The 24,436-nt window shown below is 41.7% G+C and overlaps 1 protein-coding gene across 1 annotated transcript in view; it reads right to left on the reverse strand.

Annotated features, from left to right (window-relative positions):
* Positions 1–4,736: 4,736 nt before the first annotated feature.
* The window catches only part of LOC147435717 (uncharacterized), a 28,606-nt gene continuing 8,906 nt past the window's right edge, over positions 4,737–24,436 (reverse strand). Inside the window, exon 2 of the mRNA XM_086487772.1 lies at positions 4,737–4,841. Coding sequence (XP_086343898.1) covers positions 4,737–4,841 — 105 coding nt within the window. The remainder of the gene's footprint in view (positions 4,842–24,436) is intronic.

The following is a 24,436-nucleotide window of genomic DNA, read 5'->3' on the forward strand; positions in this document are numbered from 1 at the left end:
GATAGAAAACAATTAAGTACCATGAGAGTAAACGACTAAAGCATCCATCACTTTCCAAAAACAAATAGTCCAATCGGTATTAGTATGCAAACCGTGTTTGATGAGAGTAGCCCTCCTTGCCATGGCATGTGATTTTATATTCAAAATATTCAATCCTCCCATAGCATAAGGCAGTGTCAATTTATCCCATGCAAACATTGTTGATGCATCCCTCGTAGTATTCCAAAGAAATTTTGACATAAGAAAAGTACATTTTTGAAGCATTCTATCATACTAGTCAAACAATAGGAGAAAGTATAGAAAGTAGGGAATAAGAATTGATTGCAAGATCCTAAGCCCAACATGTAAAGGCCATTTATCACAATTCTGGTTAGCTATCTTATTGAGAATCCTATCAAGAACCCACTATTACAACATTTTTTTAAAAGGCTTTCCCTCCAAGGGGATAACTTGCCGAGAATCCTATCAAGAACCTACTATTGCAACATGTTTTGAGAGGCTCTTACTCCAAGAATCCTATCAAGAACCCACTATTACAACATTGTTTTAAAAGGCTTCCCCTCCAAGGGGATAGCTTTCCGAGAATCCCATTGAGAACCCACTATTGCAACATTTTTTTTAAAGGCTTCCCCTCCAAGGGGATAACTTGCCAAGAATCTATTGCCGAACCCACTATTGCAACAATTTTTGAGAGGCTTTCACTCCAAGAAGCTTCCAATGATAAGTGCATTATGTTATAAAATATTTCAGCGCAAGTGTTTATGTAGTAAACAAAACAAACAAGCAAGGGCATGAGGAAAAGCCTTATCTAGCTAGTTGTAGACACATTGATTTCTCTTTTGGAGGGGCCCTTGGACTTGATTCCAATTGACATATAGTGGTAGATATTTAAGGGATACTCATAGAAAATTAATATTTAAATTCTTCCTTCCTTGAGGTGAAACAAAACAATTGAATGAAAAAATTGTTGTGAGTGCTACTAACCCATTGAAGCTATATTGTGGTAGATAAGTTCCAAATACTCTAGCATCTTTTTGACATTTCTTGTTTGTTGGTGTGTTGTGATTCCATGTTTAATCTAGGAGGGGCACACCACCCCATCATACAAAGTTTAAAACTATGGGAATTTATAAGGTAGGATATTACATAAAAAGAATACAAAATCAAAGCTTAAACTTTTCCATGTCCTAAAAATATACATCTCTTTTCATAAGTATGATTTGATATTAAATCATATCATCTTCCTCTTGTCCTTTGAGTCCATTCCATTGTTTGAGTCCATTCCATTTATTGCTTAGGAGAGTCTTTGAACATATGCAAGGGATTCTCCAAAGTTTCTTTGCACCCAAATCAACTGTGTGTGCCAATCCCTTTGGCAAGAATCTCATTGCTACTAGGAATATATAGCCCACCACAACACCTTCGAAGTGATTATCTTCATTGAGCTTGGCCATTTTACCTCCCAAGTGTTGTTTATTTTTTTAGAGACTTCTCTTCTAACTATTTCACCCTCCACAATTTGATGAGCAGAGTTAAACAATATCTCTTATAAATTCCACAGAGCTTCAAAGACTCTCCTAAGCAATAGCCTTTTAGCTAGGTTCAAAACATGTTGCACCACCATCTAGTACACATCCTTCTAATAGTAGTTGTCGTCATCCTAGAAATGTGCCAGCTTGGAGACTCCTTTGTTTCCAGTGTCCTCACCTAGTCAAATTTTTATATATATGAGGTGTGCACCTTTAGTGGTGCATTGAGGTGTCTAACCACTTTGCCTTTTAAAATAATCCCCCTCGACTATTTGGCGGAGTCAAACTAGTCATTTTCAATGAGTAAAATCAATCTTGTTTTTTTGTTGCTGCACTTAGGGACTGATGTAGTTGTAAGAGTTGGCTTCTATGAAGTGCAGAGGATTGTCAACAAACAAAGTCATGAGAAATTGTTTATCCTCGATAATAATAGTCCCTGAGTCTCCCTTTTGTAGAATTGACTTTGAGTGAAGACACAAGTGGATGTGAACGGCTAGCTGCAAACTGTCGTGGGGCAAGCGGGAAACCTTGCTTGATTGCTCTCTTCACTTCAAGCATTCCTACCACACCGTGGCCAACACGACCAACAACTTAAACATGAAAGCAGGTACTAAGGAAATATTGAGTAAATAAAAAAGAATCATTAATGTCAACTTTCAAGAAATTAATGTTATCAAACAAGTTAATCTTTGATCTTTGTCCTCACAACCTACCTTCTACCTTTCTACCAAACTCAAAGCCTATTGTTTATCATGTGCAAGTAATATTTTTTGGTTCACTTGGGGTCTCTCTCTCTCTCTCTCTCTCTCTCTCTCTCTCTCTCTCTCTCTCTCTCTCTCTCTCTCTCTCTCTCTCTCTCTCTCTCTCTCTCTCTCTCTCATCATCATCATCTTGTGTAATTTTTTTATGGGATGCTTGGCATTTCCAACTCTCATGCCTCCTGGCATTGACAGGATCTTGAGCATGCAGTTGACTTGCATGCCTCCAATGCTTCCTCCTGCCCCTAATTGCATGCCGGCGGTTTGAACTGTGCAAGGAACATAAAGCATTTTTTACTATCACTAGAAGAACATACTAGGGTAGCGATCACGTATATAAGTCTGCCCGTGTGTGCATGGATGAAATTTTTTATTTGGATTTTGCATGAAAATACTACGAGTATGCAAAAAGTGTAGTTTAATTTGCAAAAAGTGGAGTGACTTTATTTAATGAAAAAAAGGCATGGTGATAGATGAGCACGCAGCTTGTCTGCGTGCGCGTAGACGGACTGCGTGCTCATCCTTCAATGTGCCTTTTTGTGTGTAGTTCATGTCACTCTAAAAGGCAGGTTGAGAGATGAGCACGCAGTCCGTCCGCGCGCGCGCAGACAAGCTGCGTGCTCATTTGCCAACAGCCTTTTTTCTTTAATAAAATCACAAGGTTTTTTTGCAATTTTTAGCTGAAGTCCAAGTTGAAATTTCCTTTTTCTTAATTTTTCAACCTGCTCAAGCCTAAGCCGAGAGCATTTTTCCCGCCCCATGTGAGTTTATGCCCACCTTATGACAAGATCTTTGCAGTGATTCCATTGTGTAGACGATCACAGTTGATCGTCTACACAATTGATCGTTGAAGAGTGGTAGCACATTGCGACTACTGATTTAGAACGTGGACATTGCTAGTGAGGTCTCGTCTCACATGCTGCAGGAACATGTGCTTGCATTGTAGCTACTGCAAGACATTTGCTTGATGGGGCTTTAATGAAATGTTTTTAATATCATGAGCTCGTTGGCCGTCCGCGCGTGTGCAGACGGGCAGTGTGCTCATGCCTCCTCATATGCCCCTGCCTTGTCTTGCTAGCATGCAACAATGTGTGACAGGAACTACAAAGCACGGTAGGGCTTCCTCATAAAGCCTTACTGAAGCCTCCCCCGAGTCGAGATCAGGAAAGAGTCACCGAGTGTAGGGGCGAGAGTTGTAAGCATCACAGAGCAGACTGCGAGGCAGGCACTAGCCTTATTCATCCAGGACCCTCCGCGAGTGCTGATCCTAGGTTTCTCAGCCACTTCAATGGCAACCCGAATCATGGTGTGCCAGAGGCATCGAGGCACTAGCTACTACTTGTGGTAGCAGGTGGCACAAAGGGGCTTGTCGGCCACACACATGGTTGCAGGTGCTAACGCAGGCTTGCCTTCTTGAAATCCAAGAAGAGGCAACCTTGAGAGAGAGAGTTCTCGGTCAACTAGACATGATGACGTGTGCTATGCTCATGGTGCCCTTGTAGGAAACTAACTAGCTCTTGCCACCAACTTGGGCTACCTTCATGTGTCTCGTGCTACCAGTTCTTGGTTGTAGCACGAAGGCCGCTACACACACAGCTTTGCCCTCCCCTTGCTATACCGCAGTCCCTTGCCTCATAACGTCATGATAACATCCACTGTAGTTCAACTTTAACCACCAACAATTGATCAATCACCACATAAAGAGATTTGCTTAAAAAGTGAACTAACCTATTGGAGTTCAACTTCAATAGATGTTATGGCAACATGACCAGTAATTAGTAGGACGGAGGTTTTTTATGCAGTAGTTCTCCTTGTCAGGTCTTTTATATGTGTGTGTGTGTGTGTGTGTGTGTGTGTGTGTGTGTGTGTGTGTGTGTGTGTGTGTGTGTGTGAGAGAGAGAGAGAGAGAGAGAGAGAGAGAGAGAGAGAGAGAGAGAGAGAGAGAGAGAGAGAGATATTCTGGATTGGTTGTGGAGCTATGTCGAAGCCATTGTGAGTGTAATGGAGACTGCAGCAACGATGGTGCAAGCTTTATCGATGGTGACATCTCCATATTGTTGTAAAGTGTGTGGGTCTGACTGGTGAGTTCTTAACCCTTATCACCCTCCAAAGTCTCGTTTGTGTGTGTGTGTGTGTGTGTGTGTGTGTGTGTGTGTGTGTGTGTGTGTGTGTGTGTGTTTCAAACTCCCCACCAATCATGATTGCAGCAGGTCTTTGCTTTAGAAAGCATATGTCACAAAGTCATTGCGCATAGGTAAGGATGTTAGGCAATGGTCATGTGAGGCTTAGGTGGTGGTTTAGGGTGGGTTAGTTGTCACTAAGCTTCGAGCACTTCTGACATGTGCAGGAATGGCGCACTAGCTGTAGTGGGTAGAGAGAGGACGACCAAGGCGCAACAGGTAGAGAGAGGAAGACTTGAGCGTTGAAGCTCACCGACATAGTTTGATAACTATGCCTGAAAACGCAAAGTTACAAAACTAAGCAGGTCAAAAGCTACTGCTACAGAGTCGCTGTCAGAGCCTGTCGTGAAAACTAAACCATCACGTGACCACACCTTTAGTTATCAAGTTATTTGAACAAATAACTAAGTCTCATTCTTGGTCACACGAAAAAAGGAGCATTAAATGACTTACTAAGCCTACCCTTTGTAACTATCAAGAATTTGGCATATTTGTGAAGTTCAAGGCATAGTTGGGAGGATGAATGGGTAACTAAGCCTCGTGTGACCATGCAAGAGTCTTAGTTATTTATCAAATGCTTTGTTTGTTCATAGTTGGCATAGTCATCAATAAATGATAACTAAGCCTCGCGTGACCATGCCCTTATGGAGGAGGGACACTCAAGCTTGCCCAAAATATTACTTCATGGGATGAGGGTGCAGAAGGATTGATTACATGGGGCTCTTGTGTTTGGAGTACTTGGTTCTACTGATCATAGTGTGTCAAAGTCCATTGTTTCTAAATCAACTTAAATCATCTAACATGCAAGTGTATGCTTGCTACTTGGGTTACAGGTACATTTACAAACATTTTTTCTATTCAATCATAGAACCTTTGTTTGATAAACCTTTAGTAGGACAAAAATACATTATTCTCTTGATGGATGTATGCTTTGTTAATAGATGTTGGTGACACTGATGACATTACTCATCACAATGAATTATGGTAGTGGCATAGAAAAGTGGATGACATGCACAAATGAAGACGATGTTATCCTAGTGTGAAATCATTTGTCCACACCATACACTAGACGGGTTACAAAGATAACATATGTATGTCTACTGGATGAAAAAATTTTAGTGACTTTCTATCTTGCATAACACTTGTGTAAGGTGGTAAAATATGCTAGAAAGATTGGGTTGCATCTCCATTCATGGTGGATGCTCATGTGTGATGGTGGAAATAACATCCTTGCACAAGAGAGAAAATGTGTTCATAGTAATGTATCTTCCAATTGGGTTGTTTTATCAAAAGCACGTGGGTGGTGGTGTGGCACACTACAATAGCAAGGCTAGAGAGTATCTTTCATCAGAATTGTTTCCTACCTTGAAGAGTTGCATCATAGCATTAGTGACACGTATAGGAAAGAACTTTATCCAGGGGGTGGAGATTTGTTTCGAGGAGGACTGGAGAAAAGTTTTACTTTTTTATGATACTTGCATAGAATCCCACATATCCAATCACGTATACCACACACATGAATGCACATACATGTACTATCCTTAACTTGCCTTATTATTTCTTCTATTTGGTTTCTCAAAACTTTCATTAATGAAGATGATCACATACCCAACATTTACTGGATACGGATGGTTGGGCTTTGCATGCTCGTAGTGTTTCATCATTTCCTTATGCTAGAGAGTGATTTTTTTGTGTTTTCTATATATTTAGAGAAGAAAGTATGTGGTACTTCCCCTTAGGAGGACAATTAGTATGTAGAAAAGATTCAATGACATAGCTTGTTTTTTTTCTTTGCATGCAATTACTAACACATCATAGGAATTGTGTGTTTTTTCTCTACTCCTCAAAGGTTTTTGGCTCGCTCAAATAGGCATTAGAGAAGAAGGGATGAAGAAGTTCCTTCTCAGGGGTTTAATCCCATGATGTAAAGTATTGACTCACTGAAATTTTCCTTGATATGCTAATTTATGAAAGATTCCTTTCATTTAAGGAACTCATTAAGGTGCATTTCATGAGGTTGTTTTGTTTTTTTTTTTAGCTTTCTTTTCATTGTACATTGGCCTTTCACTTGTTTAAGTAGGGCCATTTGGAACATATAAGGAATTTTGTTTATCTGTGTGTAATAGACAATACAAGTTATAGTATAACACAACATATCTAACATATGACTGCAAGCACTCATTAAGATCTACTCCCATAACTCATTAACATCATGGGGTTTAAGATCTACTTTACATCATGGGGTTTAATCCCATGATGTAAAGTATTGACTCACTGAAATTTTCCTTGATATGCTAATTTATGAAAGATTCCTTTCATTTAAGGAACTCATTAAGGTGCATTTCATGAGGTTGTTTTGTTATTTTTTTTAGCTTTCTTTTCATTGTACATTGGCCTTTCACTTGTTTAAGTAGGGCCATTTGGAACATATAAGGAATTTTGTTTATCTGTGTGTAATAGACAATACAAGTTATAGTATAACACAACATATCTAACATATGACTGCAAGCACTCATTAAGATCTACTCCCATAACTCATTAACATGTCATTGTAAGCACTCGTTAACATGTGACTATAGGCACTCATTAAGATCTACTCCCCATAGCTCAATAATCTGTGATTGTAGGCACTCATCAAGATCTACTCCCCCCCCGTCGGGGCTTCGATAGGCCTTTGTGAGTCATCACCTTACTGAATTCATAATCATGCACCTGTATCATATTTCTTGGTGCTTAGTGTAAGTGGTATGATTATTGTGGAGATAAATGGAGACACAATTTCTTGGTTGTGATCATCATATTTTTGTTGTTGAGTTCATGGTGTATTGCTTTGATGACTTTATATAAATCTACTAGAAATGCAGCCATGTTTGAGGTGGCCTTAGGTATACATTTATCCACAATATACTTTAAGAAATATGAAACATTTAAAGAGACTCAATATCCAATATGTTATCAAGAATATCTTGAGATTACATGTAATAGATCATTGGGCTTGAGCATTGATTGTCCAAATGATAGCTCCCGATCTTATACTTTCATTGTTTATTTGCCTAAATTTGATCAGAATGTCTTCAAATTTAATATTTCCATTCATACTTTGGCTATATCACGCTTCATAGGCATCATAGCTGCATACAATGAGTCATTCAAGCAAAGATGACAACACAAGGTACATGAAAACACTTTGAAAAACTTGGATACTTTAGCTTGAAAAATGAATCGCATGATGTTGGCCCTAAGTACTTATTGTTTTGCTATAATAAATTGTGCAATCCACAACAAAGTTTAGATTAGACACAATTCGTTAGTAATCCATGGCACACAATAGTTTCCTCATATGTTAAAGAGGGTTTTTAAGCACTGAATTAAAAAAGCTACAAAATTATGAAAAAGCTATAAATAAAAAGCTCACATTTTTATTTTCCCCCTCTCTATTGTGTGCCTTGAGCTTCCTTCATCTTCTCCAAGCTGTGTGTGTTTCTCTGCAACCCTAATTCCAACACATGTACTTTATAGGCACTGCATTATGTCCTGGATACGGAGGTTGTTGTCCCAACATAGGTTGAGGTCTTTCCATACCCATTGGTGGTCTTTGAGCTTGTGCCATATTAGGTTGATATCTATACATGGGTTGTCCTTGTGGCCGCATGGGCACGTATTGAACATTCCCATCATACTTTGGTCTGAAGTAGCAGTTGTGGGTCTCATGGTTGGTCCATTTACCCTCGACTTCACACCATTTTTGTGGCCTAATTGGTTGTGCCTGTGGAGGTATCCCCTGTCCTGGTCCCCTCATAGGTGCTTTTTGCATGTTGTTCATCATGTCGTTCATACTTTTTAGCATATCTTTGATAGCTGAGAGTGGTGCTGCACCAGCCGTTCCCACTTGTGCTAGTTTAGTGGATGTTGTTTTCTTACTTTGGTTATCCTTAGGGACATCTTCTTCATTGAAAATTTCACAATTTCACAATTTCACAATTTCACACACATGCTTCTAGGGTTGTATGCCCTAACCTCTTGTTCCAACTCAATACCATGGTCATCAATGCAAATAGCATACTCCTCGTTAGGGTCGAAGTAAACCTGGGCTCCATGACAGTTAGTCTTGTAAAAAGATAGTATATGATTATAGCGCACTGTCCTTCCGGTTTCTGAGTGAGTCGAGTAAGAAGACATTTCGGATGTTGATTTTGAAAAAGTGTCTAAGACTTCTTCAAGAATTGTGTGCAAGGAATTTCCTTGTTTCATGCTTTCTTCGGTGGATACTCTACTGGAGGTTTCTCCGAGTATACCCTGGTTTCCTAGTACACGACCAGATCTAAGGTTCATATAGACTTATGAAGCCATGGATAGAGTACTCACCTTTGGATTGACTTGTCGTCAATTTTCACTTGATTCAATTGCAACTTTTCATTAAGCCACTGATTCCTCATCTGCCACCTGATTCCTGTATAAATTTGATCGAGTTAGCTATTCTTCTATAAAGACAATAGAGTTTTTGCTACTCTCGTGATTGGTCTCTGTGTATCACTTCAAATCGAGCTATGGAAGTCAAAATTTGACTTTCAGATTCGACTTTAGCAAAAATTCAAAGGTTTGATCTGCAAATCGGAAACTGAGTGTACCTATACCAATTTTGATCCGATTGAACCCAAAATTTCTCTGCTTGACCTTGTGGTATACTCAAATTTGCAAATTTCTCAAGTTTTGAAGCAGATGTAAATAATCACGATTATTTACTCCAGCTATAATTTTGCAACTTTTTGCCCCAACTTTGATACAGATTTGTTAAGCACCTTAAGTTAAGATCACTAGCCAAGTTTTATCAAGTTTGGACAATTTTTGATCAAATGGTCAATCAATTATTTGTCCGCAGACTAACTTTGCAATTTGGTCACAATTTTCACTCCAGTGATCCAAATCTTACTGGGCTTATTACATCATGCTAAAACTAGTGGTGTGCTGACTTGGTCAAAAAAGTTGAAAAATGGGACAGATGTAAATAATCACGATTATTTACTATTGATAAATTTTTGCATCTTTCTGGTCAACTGAACATGTACACATGTTTATCACATCAATATAAACCTATGAATCAATTTTCAACAAGTTTGGACAAATTTTCCCCAAATTTACACTCAAGATTCGAAAATTCAGTACAAACTTTAGTTTTTATCCAGTTTTTTGCCAGTTTAGTGATCCAAATCTCTTGGCCATTTACAAAAGTTTTTTGTACACATGCAACGAGTCAATGGTATGAACCTTGGTCAATTTAGAGCAGGAAGTTAATAATCACGATTATTTACTTCAGCCTTGAAATGAACACTTTTTTGTAATTTTTTCAAAGACACTCCTTATATGAGCTATTTTTAAGCCTATGAAGATTAGCATAATTTTGAGTTTGCATTAATCTAGGTTCATAACTTTACTGCTTGTGTTAGCATTCATAAACTTGTAATTTTTGAAGGATTAATCTTTACAATAGTCTAAGTGTTTTTTTACTTTATGATACTTTAAATTTGGCCATACATTAAACTCTAATTTTTACAACAATTTACCTTGCATGCTCAATGTACTTCATATTTAATCTCCATGACTCAACTTGTGGTGCTTAATCAAATGATTTCTCTTTTTGACAGACCTACCTCCAAGACATACGATTACATGCCTTCGTGACTGCCTTCATGGAACACGAGGACGTGTGCCAAATTAGGAAGGGGGGAGTGTTAGCAGCGGCTAACAGTTGCACCAAGCAGGGGATATGCTATGGATGTACACAATATTTTCTATTCACATTGTATAAGGTCTTAGGCTCATTTGGGAGTTCCAAAGTTGTATATACTAGCCAAAAAGCTCAACTTAATCCCATAGTAGGAGGGTTTTGTGGTGCATGCCTTTATAAGGAACCCTTTTATGCAAAGAGGTCATTCTGGAATGGTCCTTTTGAGAACTCTCTCCCTAGAGTAGGTCTTGATGGCCTAGCCTTTGCGCTTAATGCCCATGCTTAGAAGGCTAGTGCTAATCACATGTAATTAGTGTAATCCTCTCTTAATTAATCTAGTTTTCATTATGTTGTCAATCATGGTTCTCTACTTTCCGTCATTGTTCTAATCTAACTCTTACTTATGCTAAGCTACTCCGATTAGTGGAGTCCTTATCTAACTCTCTCGATTAAGTGGAGTGGGTGTACTCATGATTGAGGGATTAGAGTTGTCCTCTAATGGTGTGCTTGTGTGTGTGTAGGTTTAAGAAGCCTTGAGCTTAATTTGATTATGTGTGACTTGATTTGGACACCATGATTGGCATGGTTGGGGTGGCCGATTTGAATGCGATCTTGTGTGCTTAATCGTCAATGCATGTAATGAGTTGTGCTTGAGAGACTCCAAGATTAGTGTGTTTCACTTCGTTGCTTGATGTGTGTAGATGAATGCTTGTATTGATGCTTGATGTGTGATTAACATTAGTTGATTTGGGATAATTTCTATTTGCATTGGAGGATACACGCTCTTGAATCCTCTCAATCCTTGCATCCGATGACTCTCTCGCACATTCTTTGTGTGATGCCTCCAAGCCCTAGGCGGGTCATGCTCTCTCTCTCTCCGGATTGATAGATTTTGTGGGAGATTGCTTATGCTATGGCAAGCCTCCAACATAAATCACATGTAATTAGTGTAATTCTCTCTTAATTAATCTAGTTTTCATTATGTTGTCAATCATGTTTCTCTACTTTCCGTCATTTTTTTTAAGTGTTGATCTTTTTTAATTTAACTCTTACTTATGCTAAGCTACTCCGATTAGTGGAGTCCTTATCTAACTCTCTCGATTAAGTGGAGTGGACGTACTCGTGATTGAGGGATTAGAATTGTCCTCTAATGGTGTGCTTGTGTGTGTGTAGGTTTAAGAAGCCTTGAGCTTAATTTGATTATGTGTGACTTGATTTGGACACCATGATTGACATGGTTGGGAAGGCCGACTTGAATGCGATCTTGTGTGCTTAATCATCAATGCATGTAATTAGAGTTTTGCTTGAGAGACGCCAAGATTAGTGTGTTTCACTTTGTTGCTTGATGTGTGTAGATGAATGCTTGCATTGATGCTTGATGTGCGATTAGCATTAGTTGATTTGGTATGATTTCTATTTGCATTGGAGGATACACGCTCTTGAATCCTCTCAATCTTTGCATCCGATGACGCTCTCGCACATTCTTTGTGTGATGCCTCCACGCCGCGAAGGACGTCAGCATAGCGAGAACTCACCTAACAAGATTTGTCAGCTAAGGACGAAGCTCGACCTGCAGGCGCATGGAAGCAGGCATAGGGTGTCAACCTACACTCGACCGACTCCTAACTAATTCCTACAGAGGTCTCTACCCAATGTCTAAGTCACAGCCTTCAAGAGTGCATAAGAGGAAACTTCCTACAACGCTTTCTAGAGCCGAACACCCATCAAAACAATCTCGAAACACCACAAAACTTGAAGGAGACCCTACTAACACCAATAGGTCACTCTCCCTAAGGTCTATGAACCAAAACCCCAACCCAAAACACCTGGTGCAAAATCACGTAGGATGTCTGGCCGAAATTTTCAGGTCTTTGTTTCCAAAATCTAAAGTACCTAATGTGTAGCTCTACTCAATGGAAACACGTGGATATGTTGCAATGCAAAATAGGACAACGTATGCTCATCGAATCACCAGATGAAGCTCGTAGATGGAGCTCGTAAAACCGGACCGTACGCGCGCAATGTAGGTATCGATGTGTAGCTCTCGTTGGGGGCAACACGCTGCACTTCTCCGCACTCAATTCCGACCACCGGTATGCGCATAGCATCAAGATGAAGCCCTCACTCTCTCGCGTACACAGTACGCTCACTCACAGACTTCAAAACTTTTTGACAAAAGGTTTTTTCATTAAGGTCAAAAAGTTGTATAAATACCTTACACTTCTCAAACCCTAAAGTTCCAAATTAAACATCTACTCAATCTAAATGTCAAAACTGGGATACAATCTGGAAACTTCTGTAAGCCCCAATATTTACAAGGTGAAATGTCGGGTTTTCTCAATAAATGAATAATTACAAAAAATGATAATCTGTCGAGCCGTCATTTTCCATAGGGTGTGTCCATCTTCTAACACTCCCCCCCTCCTTGCTCATGTCGTCCTCGACATGCCTGTTGAGATGCTTCTTCATCTTATGGTTTCTCGCATCTTGAGCAGCGACTCGTATCTTGCATGTAAATGCAGTAGTGTTGGGCCGAATATGTCGGTGCTAATGGTGAAGAAGCTGGTGCAGAAAGCCTCTTCAAAGGCCTGGAGGTGATAGGATGGCAAAAACATGATCCTTTGATACAATGCATGTATCACCTCCTTGGAGGGATGACCAAACAGATTGTATGCACATCTGTAAGTATCTTCAAAGAAGAAGATACTGTCTGTCGCTTGGCCCGGTTTGAACGTCTCGAAGACTGCCAAAAGGGTTTTACAGATCTTTCTCAACATAATGCAAGAAAGGTCAGGCGAGCCAGTGAACAATTTGATGGCGCCCATTAGGGTTTTCACCATGTATTGAACACTTATTCTCTCGCCTGCCTTCAAGCCTAGCATCTTCGGATAGTTTAGCCAAGTGGGTTGTCTTCTTTGTAGTAGCTCATGGGCCTTCCACGTCCGCATCCTTGGTAGAGGGCAGAAGCTTAGGTTATCTCTGATGATTTTGGGTGCCTGTACCAAATGGATTAGGTACTCTGGATACTTCGTCAGCCATGCCTTTCTCCACCTGGTCTGGGAGTTGACTATCAACTTTACCCCTTCAGGCTTGGAGATATCTGTTGTGTAGAGTAGCACTGTTGGCTCTTCTCTGATTCTCTTGTTGATTGTGGCCGCTTCGTACTTTAGCAAAGGATATGGGAGAAAGGGCTGTAGCCATTCACGCCAAAGGTTGTTGGAGTCTATCTTCTGAATGGTCATGGATTTAAAAACCCTCTGCTCCCATTCCAAGGGTTCCTTGGCCGTTTCTCTGATTTCTGCTTCTATGGCCTTGCGCAGCTTCTCTTCCTCTTCTTGTGTCAGATCTTGTGGCTCTTGAGAGGGTCCTACTAGGATTTCCACTTGCATGGGTGTGTCCATAGGATCTGCCACATTCTCTAGGTCTATGCCTTCCATGGCTCCTAGCCCTGTGCTTGCCTGCTCTTCTGCGTGCTGGCCTCTTAGCTCTTCTATCTGCTTTTGGAATGTTTGTTTCTCTGCTTCAGCTTGTTCTCCCATGTTCACGAGGAGGTCATTCAAATCGGCGTTTATCTTCTCCGTCTCCTCGAGCTTTCTCTTGATATTTTCTAGCTCATCTTGCATTGCCTTCTGATCTTCTTCCATGCGTGTTTGCATAACCACCGACCCTTATGCCATCATCAACCTTTGCTCCTTCTCTAAGGTTAACTCTTCCTGGAGCTCTTTCATTTGTTCTTCATAGATCTGGCTCTCTGAAGTGGTGTGAATCAAGCTAGTAGCTCTGACTCTGGAAGGAGATGCCCGAAGCCGCTGGATGGTTTGATCTTTAACTTTAAGCTAGTCCTTGAGCTCAAGGACCTCATCCTGGCTAGCCTCCTGCTCTATTTCTTCCTTCTCTTTGGCATTCCGCATTGATTCAACTTCCTTGGACTCCTCAACAAGTTGTAGGGTTAGGTTATCCTTTTCCCTCTCTGCATCTGTCAATGACTTGCTGAGTTGTCTATATTCCTCTTCGGCTCCTTGCAGTCTTTGAGCTGCTTCCTGATATTGTCTTTCCATCTCCTCGCATCTTTGCAATGCCTTTGCTAGACTGGCTTGCAGCTCTGCTTCTCTCTCTATCTGCCTTTGGCTTTGTTTTTGTAAAGTGTCGACTTCAAGCTTTATCTGCACTTCAGTGGATTTGAGAGTTGCCATTTCACTTTTTGTGGCCATTGACTGTGCCCTTAGCCCGGTTAGCTTGGTCATCACCACATCCCAATCATTGGTGGGTGGGTGCAGGTCCACTATATCAGTGGCCATCTCCTTTAGCTCCACTAACCGCAGGCTCTGCATTTGCTCTTTGGGCCCCGTGCTCGCCAAGTCAAATGCGAATGTGGAAGCCTCTTCTTTTGAATATCCGGCAGCCAGTAGGTCTAGAAATGTGTATACGTTGCTTCATTTGGCTCTGGCTGCTCACTTTTAGGCTTAGCTTCTTCTTTTGGTTCTTGCTCTTGGCTTTGTTCTTGCCTAGACTCCTCTTGATCTTCAGGTTTGTCTTGCTCTTCTTTCTATTGAGTTTGTGGAGGGCTACGAGGAGGTGTTGAGGGCGGTGGGCTTGACTCAGGGCTGGACAGTGGAGTTGTCGGCTTTTTCTTGAAATCCATGTCCGCCTTTGTCTTTCTCTCTCTTTCTCTCTCTTGGCTTTCCTGCTCCTCTAGCAGTTGCCGTCGGACTTGCTCCACTTCTGCTTTCGTAAATGGTACATGTGGAATATTTTCCATCGTGGCATCCAGAATCTCAAAATTCTTAATATAGTCGTCAAATCTGTCTCTGTGCACCCTTCAGGATGATCCCGACATTGCTTCTAGAGACGGCTTCCATAGCTCATTCAAATCTCCTTTGAGGGCTCTTTCGGCTCTGAAACTTTCCATTAGCCGCTCTAGCCGTGCTGCTTTCTGTGATTTTGTCTCTTTTACTAGCACTTGGACAGATTCCTCTTTCCCTTCTTTAGCTTTGGCTACTCTTCTTGCACGGTTTCTAACCGGCATTTCAACCTAGTGGCAACCCTTGGTGCTTTGGGATGTTCCTCTTCCTTATCTTCCTTGAGCCTCAGCCAATCGTTCTGTGATGGAGGGTCGGGCCATCTTCCCTTGGCGTGCAATGCCCCATAAATCACTTTCATGATTAACTCACCCGGCACGATGTATAAGGGCTCTACTTCTTCCAAATAATCCTTTATGGTCATCCTTTTCTTCTTTGCCGGTGACTTTGCGGCTTCCATAGATCCTGTTGCACTCAGTAGTCCGAAGTTAGCGTTTTTTTCATATCAGCTGAACTGAGTTTTAACTATCCAAATGACTTGAAAATTGAAAATAAAACTTAAAAGGAACTTGTGAAACTGTGCATGTGCTCACAGTACAATTCTGACAAAAATTTATCATCTAGACATCCTACGCGTAGGATGTTTTTTTCATCAGATTTTGGTGATACTTGACATGCACCTTGGCCTGTACATCATGCCTATGTGATTGGATTTGGATTTGGACATCAAAAAGTGGATTTTTGGGCTGATTCAGGCTTTAGGTCACAAATTGGGTAGAAAGTCCACAACAGGTAGAAAATGATATCCAAATGGGTTGAAAATTGATATATGGGCTCCTTGCACCATGGTAATGGCTCCCATGATGTCATTCTTTGCATAGAACGTCAAAAACATGCTTGAGACATCCTACACGTAGGATGTCTATTTCATCAAAATGGCTTGAGATTTGTTTTGTGGGTAGCTCTTGGCCTGTGGAACATGGCCATGCTCTTGGATTTTGATTTGGACAAGATATGATGTTGGTAAGACCCTGTTGTAGTGTTTTTGGGCTCAAAAAGTATATCTTGAAGGTGTTGGAGGTAAAAAATGATTAGAATGGATTCAAACTTGATATATGAGCTCTTGAAGATGATATGAAAAGATATGGAATGTAAAAATACCCCTTGTAGGTCAAAAATGTCAAACAGACATCCTACGCATAGGATGTCTACTTCATCAATTTTTGCAAGTGACCACACAGATTGGTTGGCTATGTGCTCATGAATTTTGTGCAAGTTTCATGTGATTTGGACAAGTTTTGGTAGGTCTATGGCCCATTATTGCCTCTATGCCCTAACTTTGCGTTTTTTCCTTCATATGAGGTCAATTTTGGTCCAAATGTGATGAAACTTGTTGGCTAGCATGTAAGGCTATTCAGAAAATGTGTGTGATGAGAGTTGTTGGTTTTTGTGCCCAAAAATGGCCTTGAGACATCCTATGCATAGGATGTCTCCTAATGATTTTTTTATGGAAACTGCTACTGGTGCCTGTCCTTAGTCACCCTGAGTCCCTTTTAAGCCTAATTTCAACAAAATAGTCAAATGGATAGAAAGTAACTCCCTGTGTGGATTTCAAAGACTCTGAGCCGTTTTCTGACTTTTGGAGTGCTTTTCGACGATGAAATTTCTTGATGTTGGTCTCCATAGACCTCACAAACATGAATTCTAGAGTGGTATAGTTGTAAAAAGTTGAAAAAAGCCAAAAGCAGGACCCGTTTTTTCACACAGTGTAGGTTATGAAATGTTGTGCAAGGACAATGTTAAAGATGGAATTGATATTCCAAAAAAATGTCGAGTTTTTTTCAGCTCATGAGACAACTTTCGAGATAGATAGCACCTAAAAATCCATTTTGAAACTCTTGACATAATTCAAGGAAAATGGTCACTTAACAGGACATAAAAGTGTCCCAGAACATAAAAGTGTCCCATTACCAACCTAGTGTTAATGATGCTAGCAAGGACTATGCTTGAAGTGAGAACGGATGGGAGTTTATGATCTAGAAGTGAAGTGCTTGAAGTGCTCTATCGACCTGTCTTTATAGCTCGTCAATTGGAGTTACGATGAATAAGTTATGGAAGTTTGAAGTTTGAGTTAATGTAGATCCGTACTGGATTGGGCAACTGCAGCTAAGGTGACAGAATTGAAATAAATGCATGAGCTGGAAATTCTCACTTTGTGGAGCGCGTCGATCTTTTCACATCAATGATCGGAGTTACGGCTGCCAAGATATTGGCCGTTAAAGATTCACCGGGGCCGATTCCGTACCAGTGTGGTTTGCTTCGTTGTTGTTCCATCTGGGAATTTTACAGCCTCAACAGGGGTCATATGCGTTCTATGCAGCTTGAGAAGTCTATAGGAATTAACAACTTGCCAATTGGAGTCCGAAGCTGTAAGATATTAATGTTTGAAGTCAATGACAACAACGATGATGTGGTACCAGATGACTTTTGGCCACAAAGTTTGAAACGGTGGCTTTACACTTCTTGATGAGTTATTTGTCAGAATGTCGTCACCTAGAGAGTGTTGATGGTGGGATTTACTCAAGTGCTACTAGAGAAAAATATTGTGCTTGGCATTGCATGGTCGATATATACGCCAAATTGGGTGTGCTTGAGGGGAACCGACTGCCCACTAATGGCCGCAGGCCTAAGATAAATTAAAAATTTTGGTCGCCCATTCTAAAGAGGACACACATTGTGTGTGAAGGGAAAATAAGAAGAGGGCATGGCGTTCAATAGCGAGGGGCAACAGAGAAAGGGAGAGATGATCGCGCTGGCAAAAGCGAAGCTCGCATGAGTTCGGAGTTGAAACAAAAAACGCCCATCTTGCCATGGCGCATAGGCTAGGTTCTATTTCCGCCGCATTCTGTGCACCTCCATCCGAGGCCAGCCACGTGAGCAGGGAAAGTTCATACGCCACATCACCGACGGCGCCGTCGGTGGGTAAAAAATGGAGTGTTTTCTAGCGGCATTCAACGAGGGGGTTAGGGCTTGAAACAGGAACGAGAGAGGAGCATGAAAAGGGATGCACGGGTAGGGCATGATGGGGGGTTATGGGAAGAAGACTCTCATGCTTAAGCAAAGGCAGGAACCCACTTTCTTGTCCTCGTTGAGCAAAGGCAAAAGGGGGTTTCTCTCTCTATCTCTCTCTCTCTCTCTCTCTCTCTCTCTCTCGGACAAGAAAAGGGACTTTCTCTCATGCACAAGCAAGAAGACTCTTTCTCTCTTGTTCTCGGTGACCAAGCAAGGACAAAGGATCCCTCAATCTTGACCTCGACTTTGTATGCAAGATAGCTGAAGGCGCTCGAGTGGGAGAGCTCGGAAAAGGGAAGAAGGGCAAGAAGAAGGTTGAAGAACATGAAGGCTTGTTAAGCAAGTTCAAGGGGAGGAGGGAGCTAGGAGAGCTCTATCTCTCTATCTCACGACTAAGCAAGACAAGGAGGCACCAAGGGCAATCAAAGTAAGGCAATTAAAGGAGAAGAGTGGAGTTTTTTTTGCTGGCAATTGTGGCAGAAGAAATTAGAGACAGAGACGGAGAGAGTTTTCTTGAGGGCTATTAAAGTAGGGAAAGTCTGACATAGAAAGAGAAAAGTTGTAGAATCCACAGGGTAGTTGAAGTAGTTGAAGTGGCAGAAGAGATAATTACCATCACCGTCATCGGCTAGAGATTGATTAAACATTTTGTTAAGCCTCGGTATCGTTAACGGTCCGGTTAATCCTGTAAAGCAGGAGCTTAAACTACTAGTTAGCAGATGATCCAAGTGACGGTGCTGTTAACAGCTCACCTTGGCTAAGGATTAATTTGTACTCAAAGAATTAATCAATTAATTGAAGACTATGGTGATTTTCAAATCCATATGTATCTATTTTTCTTGTTCTCTTTCTTGACACCTCTCACAGTCAGAGGCCCGACGGCGCATGCTCGGCTTAAGTTTCGAACACATGTTCCCCGATAGCATCAAGGCCACGACGGAAAATAGACATCATCGACTTTAAGTTAGGGGAGAGCTCTAGGACCTATGATCTTACATTGGATGTGGCAGAGCAAGGACCAAAGATTACATGGCCACAACTGCTACATCTCGCACCAAAGGTAAGGCGACAATGGTGTAAAATGGTAAGAAAGCTTAACACATCATTTCCCAACCCCTTATGTGGTCAAAAGTAAAATTTGACTTTCAGATATGATCTTGAGACATCATACGTGTATGATGTCTATGTGCTCATGTTTGGCCCAAGCTTGGTATATAGGCCTAAACCCTAATCCCTCCTCCCTTTTTCTTTTCCCGAGTGGTTTGCCATGTGGTAGGTGGTAACATTACGGTAGTGATTCTTATTATGTGGGTGCGGGTAAGGGTGGTTGATGAGTTTTTGTGGTGGAAAAGAAGAGGAGGACCCAAGGGACATGGGTGTAGGATTGAGGGTTTTGAGAGGGTACATAGGATAGGAGGGGGTGTTGGGGGAAGAAGAAAATTTAGGTTTTTTAGATAAAGGGAAAGGTTTTTTAAGGGCGGGTTTGGAGGATAATTAAAGAGGCGGTTTATTGGAAGTTACATAGGACGGTTGGGAACGGGGGTGGCAGTGTTTAAAGGGGGAGGGGAATGTTCTTGGGGGTAGAAAGGGTTTTTTAGAATATAGGTGGGTGGATTTTCGGAGGGGGGGGGGGGGGGGGGGGGGGGGTGGCGAGACCGGCTTAGGTGGGAGGTGGGAGGTGGGGCCTGAGACTTGGGCGGCAACAAATGGAATTTTTCCGTCACAACTTGTTCAACAAGCTCTTTGATGGTTTTCTCCTTGGGGAGTGAGAGTAATTCTTCTTCAATTTTGCTCATGATGTTCTTGTAGACAAGTTTAGTTGCATCCTCTTTTGTGGTGGCAAGGTGTGCATTTACAACATGGGTTTGAATATACAAGAGGAAGCTTTGGAGGGATGTGGTTTTCCATTCTTGTAGCTTGAGGCCCCAAGCATGCTTGGAGACTAAGGGGATAGCGACTTGGAGGAGCTTAAGAAGGAGTTCATTGAGCCATTAAGGTAGGTTTGTAGATCATTAATGAGGATGGTTTGTGCTTTTACAAGTGCTTTTGTGCAATCTAGTTGATATCTTATGATAAGGGAGGTAAACTTAACATTGAGAAGGGTTTGAGCTTGTATATCCTCTAGGGATAGTTTGGGTGGCTTCATACATAAGCTATTGGGCTCTATGATTACTAAGGAGATCTTTCAGGTGGTTAAGGAAGGTTTTAACTTTACCAATTTTACCATGAAGCTTCTTATATTCCAAAAAAAAGTTGAAAATAATCATGTCAAAGTCCCGAGGTTACTTGAGGTGTAGAAGCACTTCTTCATTGGTATGAAGGTCGGTCAAGGGAAGGCCACCATATTGAAGGGTTGAAAGCTTGCCGGCTTGGAGTGGATTGGTCGTAGGCAAAGAGGGGGTGCTTTCTTTATGGTTTAGTTTGTGGCTTCCTTTTGTGAGCACCGAAGAGAAATCAAACGACTCCTCCGGCAGTCGCTCCAATTCTTCCGTGATGTTCTCATAGGGGTTGGTTGTAGCATCCTCCATATTTATCAAAATTGGAGTTAGGGTGGTCGGGTGAGAAGCCGAAGTCTCCGCTCTTGCATACGTGGCAGCCGAAATGAACTTGGGGAGTGAAGGGCCAATATCCACCGAGGAAGAGAGATCCGAAGCGAGGTTGGCTTGCAGTGGTGGTGGAGCCGGGATGTTGGTATCCATTGCAATAGAGAGGGTAACCCAAAGTTTGTACGGTGTCTGAATGTGGAGGTATCGGGGGTCGTTGGGTAAGGGTGAAAAAAGAGAAAATATTTGCGCATCAATTTTGCATGAATGTGCCGGGGCATGTTGCCAAGGTCATGAATAGTTGCCGAAATGGGCAGGGTGAGTAGGGTTTATAGTGTAGGTGTCTGTGTGTGCTAAGGCGCAATTAAGGAGGTAGAGCAGAAGGCGGGGGTTTGCTCTTCGTTGGTAGGGGCGGTGAGGTTTAATAAGGCTTAAAGTGGCTAGCTTAAAAACTTGAAAGTGAAGCGATGAAGAAAGTGGTGCTGTGCATCCGGCTCGTGAGGGAGAGAGAGCGTGCGCTAGGCGATTGTTGTAGATGCAGCGAGCATAGCAAGGAGGAGATTGTAAGCATTGAGGCTGTATGATGAGGGTTAAGCTTATAGAGCGGAGATGTAACGGGGATTGTGTGGTGCTGAGGCTGAACCGCAGTAAGACCGTAAGCGGAGCAGATTGGGGTTGTCGTAGGCAAGCCGCAAGTGGAAATAAGCACAACGCTAAAGCTATGGAAGCCATAGCAAAAGTCGAGGTCCGACTATGTAGTGCTCTAGGTTAGTAGGAAAAGATAATGGTTAGTTTGTGCTAGGTAAGGAAAAGAGAGGAGCCCAACCGTGCTACCGACGGGACGCCCGATATCTAGGGAGAAGGGTGGAGAGACGTTGTTATCCAAGCAGGGAAACAGAAAAATAAAGCGACGTACGTTATCCGAGATGGGAAACAGGAAAATAAAGCAACATACGCTATCCGAGCAGGGAAACAAAAACAAAAACATGGTTTAACAAGAAGCTTGGTTTAAAAAGAAGAGAAACTCAAGCATTAAGGGTGTGGGCGTATAAGAGTGTAGCGGCGCAAAGCCATAAGGGGTACAATCTACTAAACTTTTTGCTTTGTCAGCTCTTGTGCTTGTAGTTTATTTGCAATCATTGATTAAGAATTGTGTACATATTTAAGCTTAACTATTTACTGATAACTCTACATCTACATAGGCAAAACAGTAGAAACTCCTTGAGGTAAGGCCGTAGCGTCGCTGTACTAGAGGGTATCAAAACAGACAACCTCTTGAGTTATGTAGTGTCTTTTGAAATGGAGAAGTAGTATCTTTTGAAACGGAGAAGTAGTATCTTTGATCTGTAGGGTAGATATTGAGTATAGTTGTATATATTCAATAAAAAACCACACTTTTGTGGAAAGTCAAAAAGGGTTAATAAAAGCTTACAAATAGGTCTCTCGAGAGTACAAATGGCGGTGTATTAGAAATTTAGAATTGGCTAGCAAAGCTCAAAAAACGAACGCGATCTCTGATTCTGCACAAAAGAAGGTGCTCATCCATGCCTTTGAATCTTTTATCACCATAGGCGTCGTTTTCCTCATCGAATGCCCATGCAGACACGATATACAACTTACACACAATATTGGACACAGCTTTGGTCAAGCCAGCCTGAAAGCTTCATGTCACTTTGTCCCTTAACACCTTGCCGTGCTCCTCCATATTGGTGCGGCTCCTTGTACGACGTCTACGGATGGCCCATAGATCTTGGTCTGCTTTTGTTTTAACAAATAGCAGGGGTGTGTGATATTCCCGAGCTAGACTTGCAATCTTGTAATCAATCTCCAAGAGCCAGATCACATGAGGGTTTGATTTTCAAAATGTTGGCAATGTGTTGCCAATTTTTCGGTTTCACATGGAGTGTTTCCCCTAAATAGTTGGCAACATGTTGCTAACAAGTTCCCAAACGGCTCCATGCCCAAGGGGTAGAGCAAGGCTTCCCGATCCCTTGGGGATCTTTGTCGTATGGTTTTTGTCGACTTTGGCTTCACCGGAGCTCCATTTGGCAATTTGTCGCTCTAGAAGCACCCGTGGTTGCATTTACATGTCTTCGATGACTTGTGGTGGTCTACCACCATAGGACTTGGTTGTTGATGGTCTAGGAAAGCCGCTTGTGAAGTTTGGTGGCAAACGGACATGCGGTTTTTCCGCGAGAGCTATTTGACTCTTTGTGTGTCTGATGCCGTTTCTGAAGTTTAGTGCCGCTTCGGGTCACCTTTTGGTCATGTGGGCTACATAGACTTGTCGAGCATGTCGAGATGCTCCTACCCATGAATTTTGGTAGCATTTGGGCGCCTCTCCGGCGATTTCCCATTTGGTGGCCTCTTGCGGGATTCTAAGAATTAGGGTTTTTCCCGATGTTTTTCTATTGCCTTTGGGCATCCAAGACTGGTCTCCTATGCTAGGATAAGCTATCGATGAAGTCTCATTGCTTTTGGGTTAGCCGTTAGGTGGCCACTTCTAGTTGTAGGTCTCTTCTGCCCGCTTTCTGTGTGAACACTACGCTAGTTTTCGCGACAAAACGACAAACATGCGCGAAAAGTTCAAGGTGGTGAGCCTACCTCTCATGTTTGAAGCCCGTCGGGTAGTTGTCCGCGTCGTAGAAGCTGCTGAAAGTTCCGTTCGCTCTAGGTGGCAGAAGCTCTCTCTCAAAGGTCAATAGTGGAAATGAGCTAAAAATGAAGTGAAAATTTCTTATAATGGAGGTCCCCGAACCACTTTTCATGAAATTTGACATGTGCTCCCAACTTCTTGAGAGATGCGGTTTAGGCTCAAAAATTTCTTGATTTGGACTCCATTTGCAGTGTTTACCAAAAATTTAGCATTTCAGTCAAAATCTGGCCAAAACACGCTTTCCGCTCCAGTCTCATAATTGCACCCCCACTGTACCATAGGTTTTCCTATAGTCACTGATTATCCCCATATTTTTTGTTTTTCATTACAATCGTTTTTCACCTGCTTTTTGTATTTTTGAAGTTTTTCTGCCGAAAATTAGCAAAATTAAAAGGAAAATAGTAAATCAAACCCAAAAAATCCCCAAAAATCATAATAAATAAAAAACATCACCACAAAACGTTATATACACTCACATGCAATTTTTATGGCCGGCTTTCTCCGTTTTACCATATTTTGTCCGAAAAATGGCTATTTCTACTTATATACATACACCTAGGGGCTTGATTTGGCGTTTGGCCCTGTATACCTATAGATTCATGTTGTATAAGGGCATATGTACTTGGGTTAGCCCAAAAAATTTCGCAATCAAACAACAACCCTTAAAAATAGTCGAAAATCATGCCCTTTTTTGCTCTTTCTGCCATTGGGTCCGCATTTGAGAATGCCTCCCCCTCTCCTAGCCGGAGTCCTCCCGGACGACAAGGTATCGCCTCAGAGTATTGGTCGTGCACGGGTTGATAAAATTGTGCTAATGCTTGGCCTTGTAATGTGGCCCTATTCTATGCATACTCGGCCAATGCATGGAAAAATTAATGTTGTGCAAGAGAAGGGTGTAAGCAAGATGCTTATTGGCATTCGCCGTCGAGGGTGCCTGTTTGGTGTTGATTTGTTGGGTAGAGTTTCTTTGCAAGTAAAAGTTGTAACTCTACTACTCTTTGTTTGATTGTCTTTCTTGCAAAAGTCGGTTGCTTTGCCGCTACTGTTGATATGGCCGTAGTCATCTCCTTGGAGAGAATTTTCATGGCGGAATTGGCCGTAGACCTTGTCTCTTTTGCTTTCCATTGGTAGCGTTTCTTTGCCGGTTTTTGTAGGTTTCTTGCTACTGCCTTGG

The sequence above is a fragment of the Adiantum capillus-veneris genome, chromosome 18, assembly GCF_014529385.1.
Source record: "Adiantum capillus-veneris isolate H3 chromosome 18, ASM1452938v2, whole genome shotgun sequence".
In the NCBI taxonomy this organism is placed as follows: Eukaryota; Viridiplantae; Streptophyta; class Polypodiopsida; order Polypodiales; family Pteridaceae; genus Adiantum; species Adiantum capillus-veneris.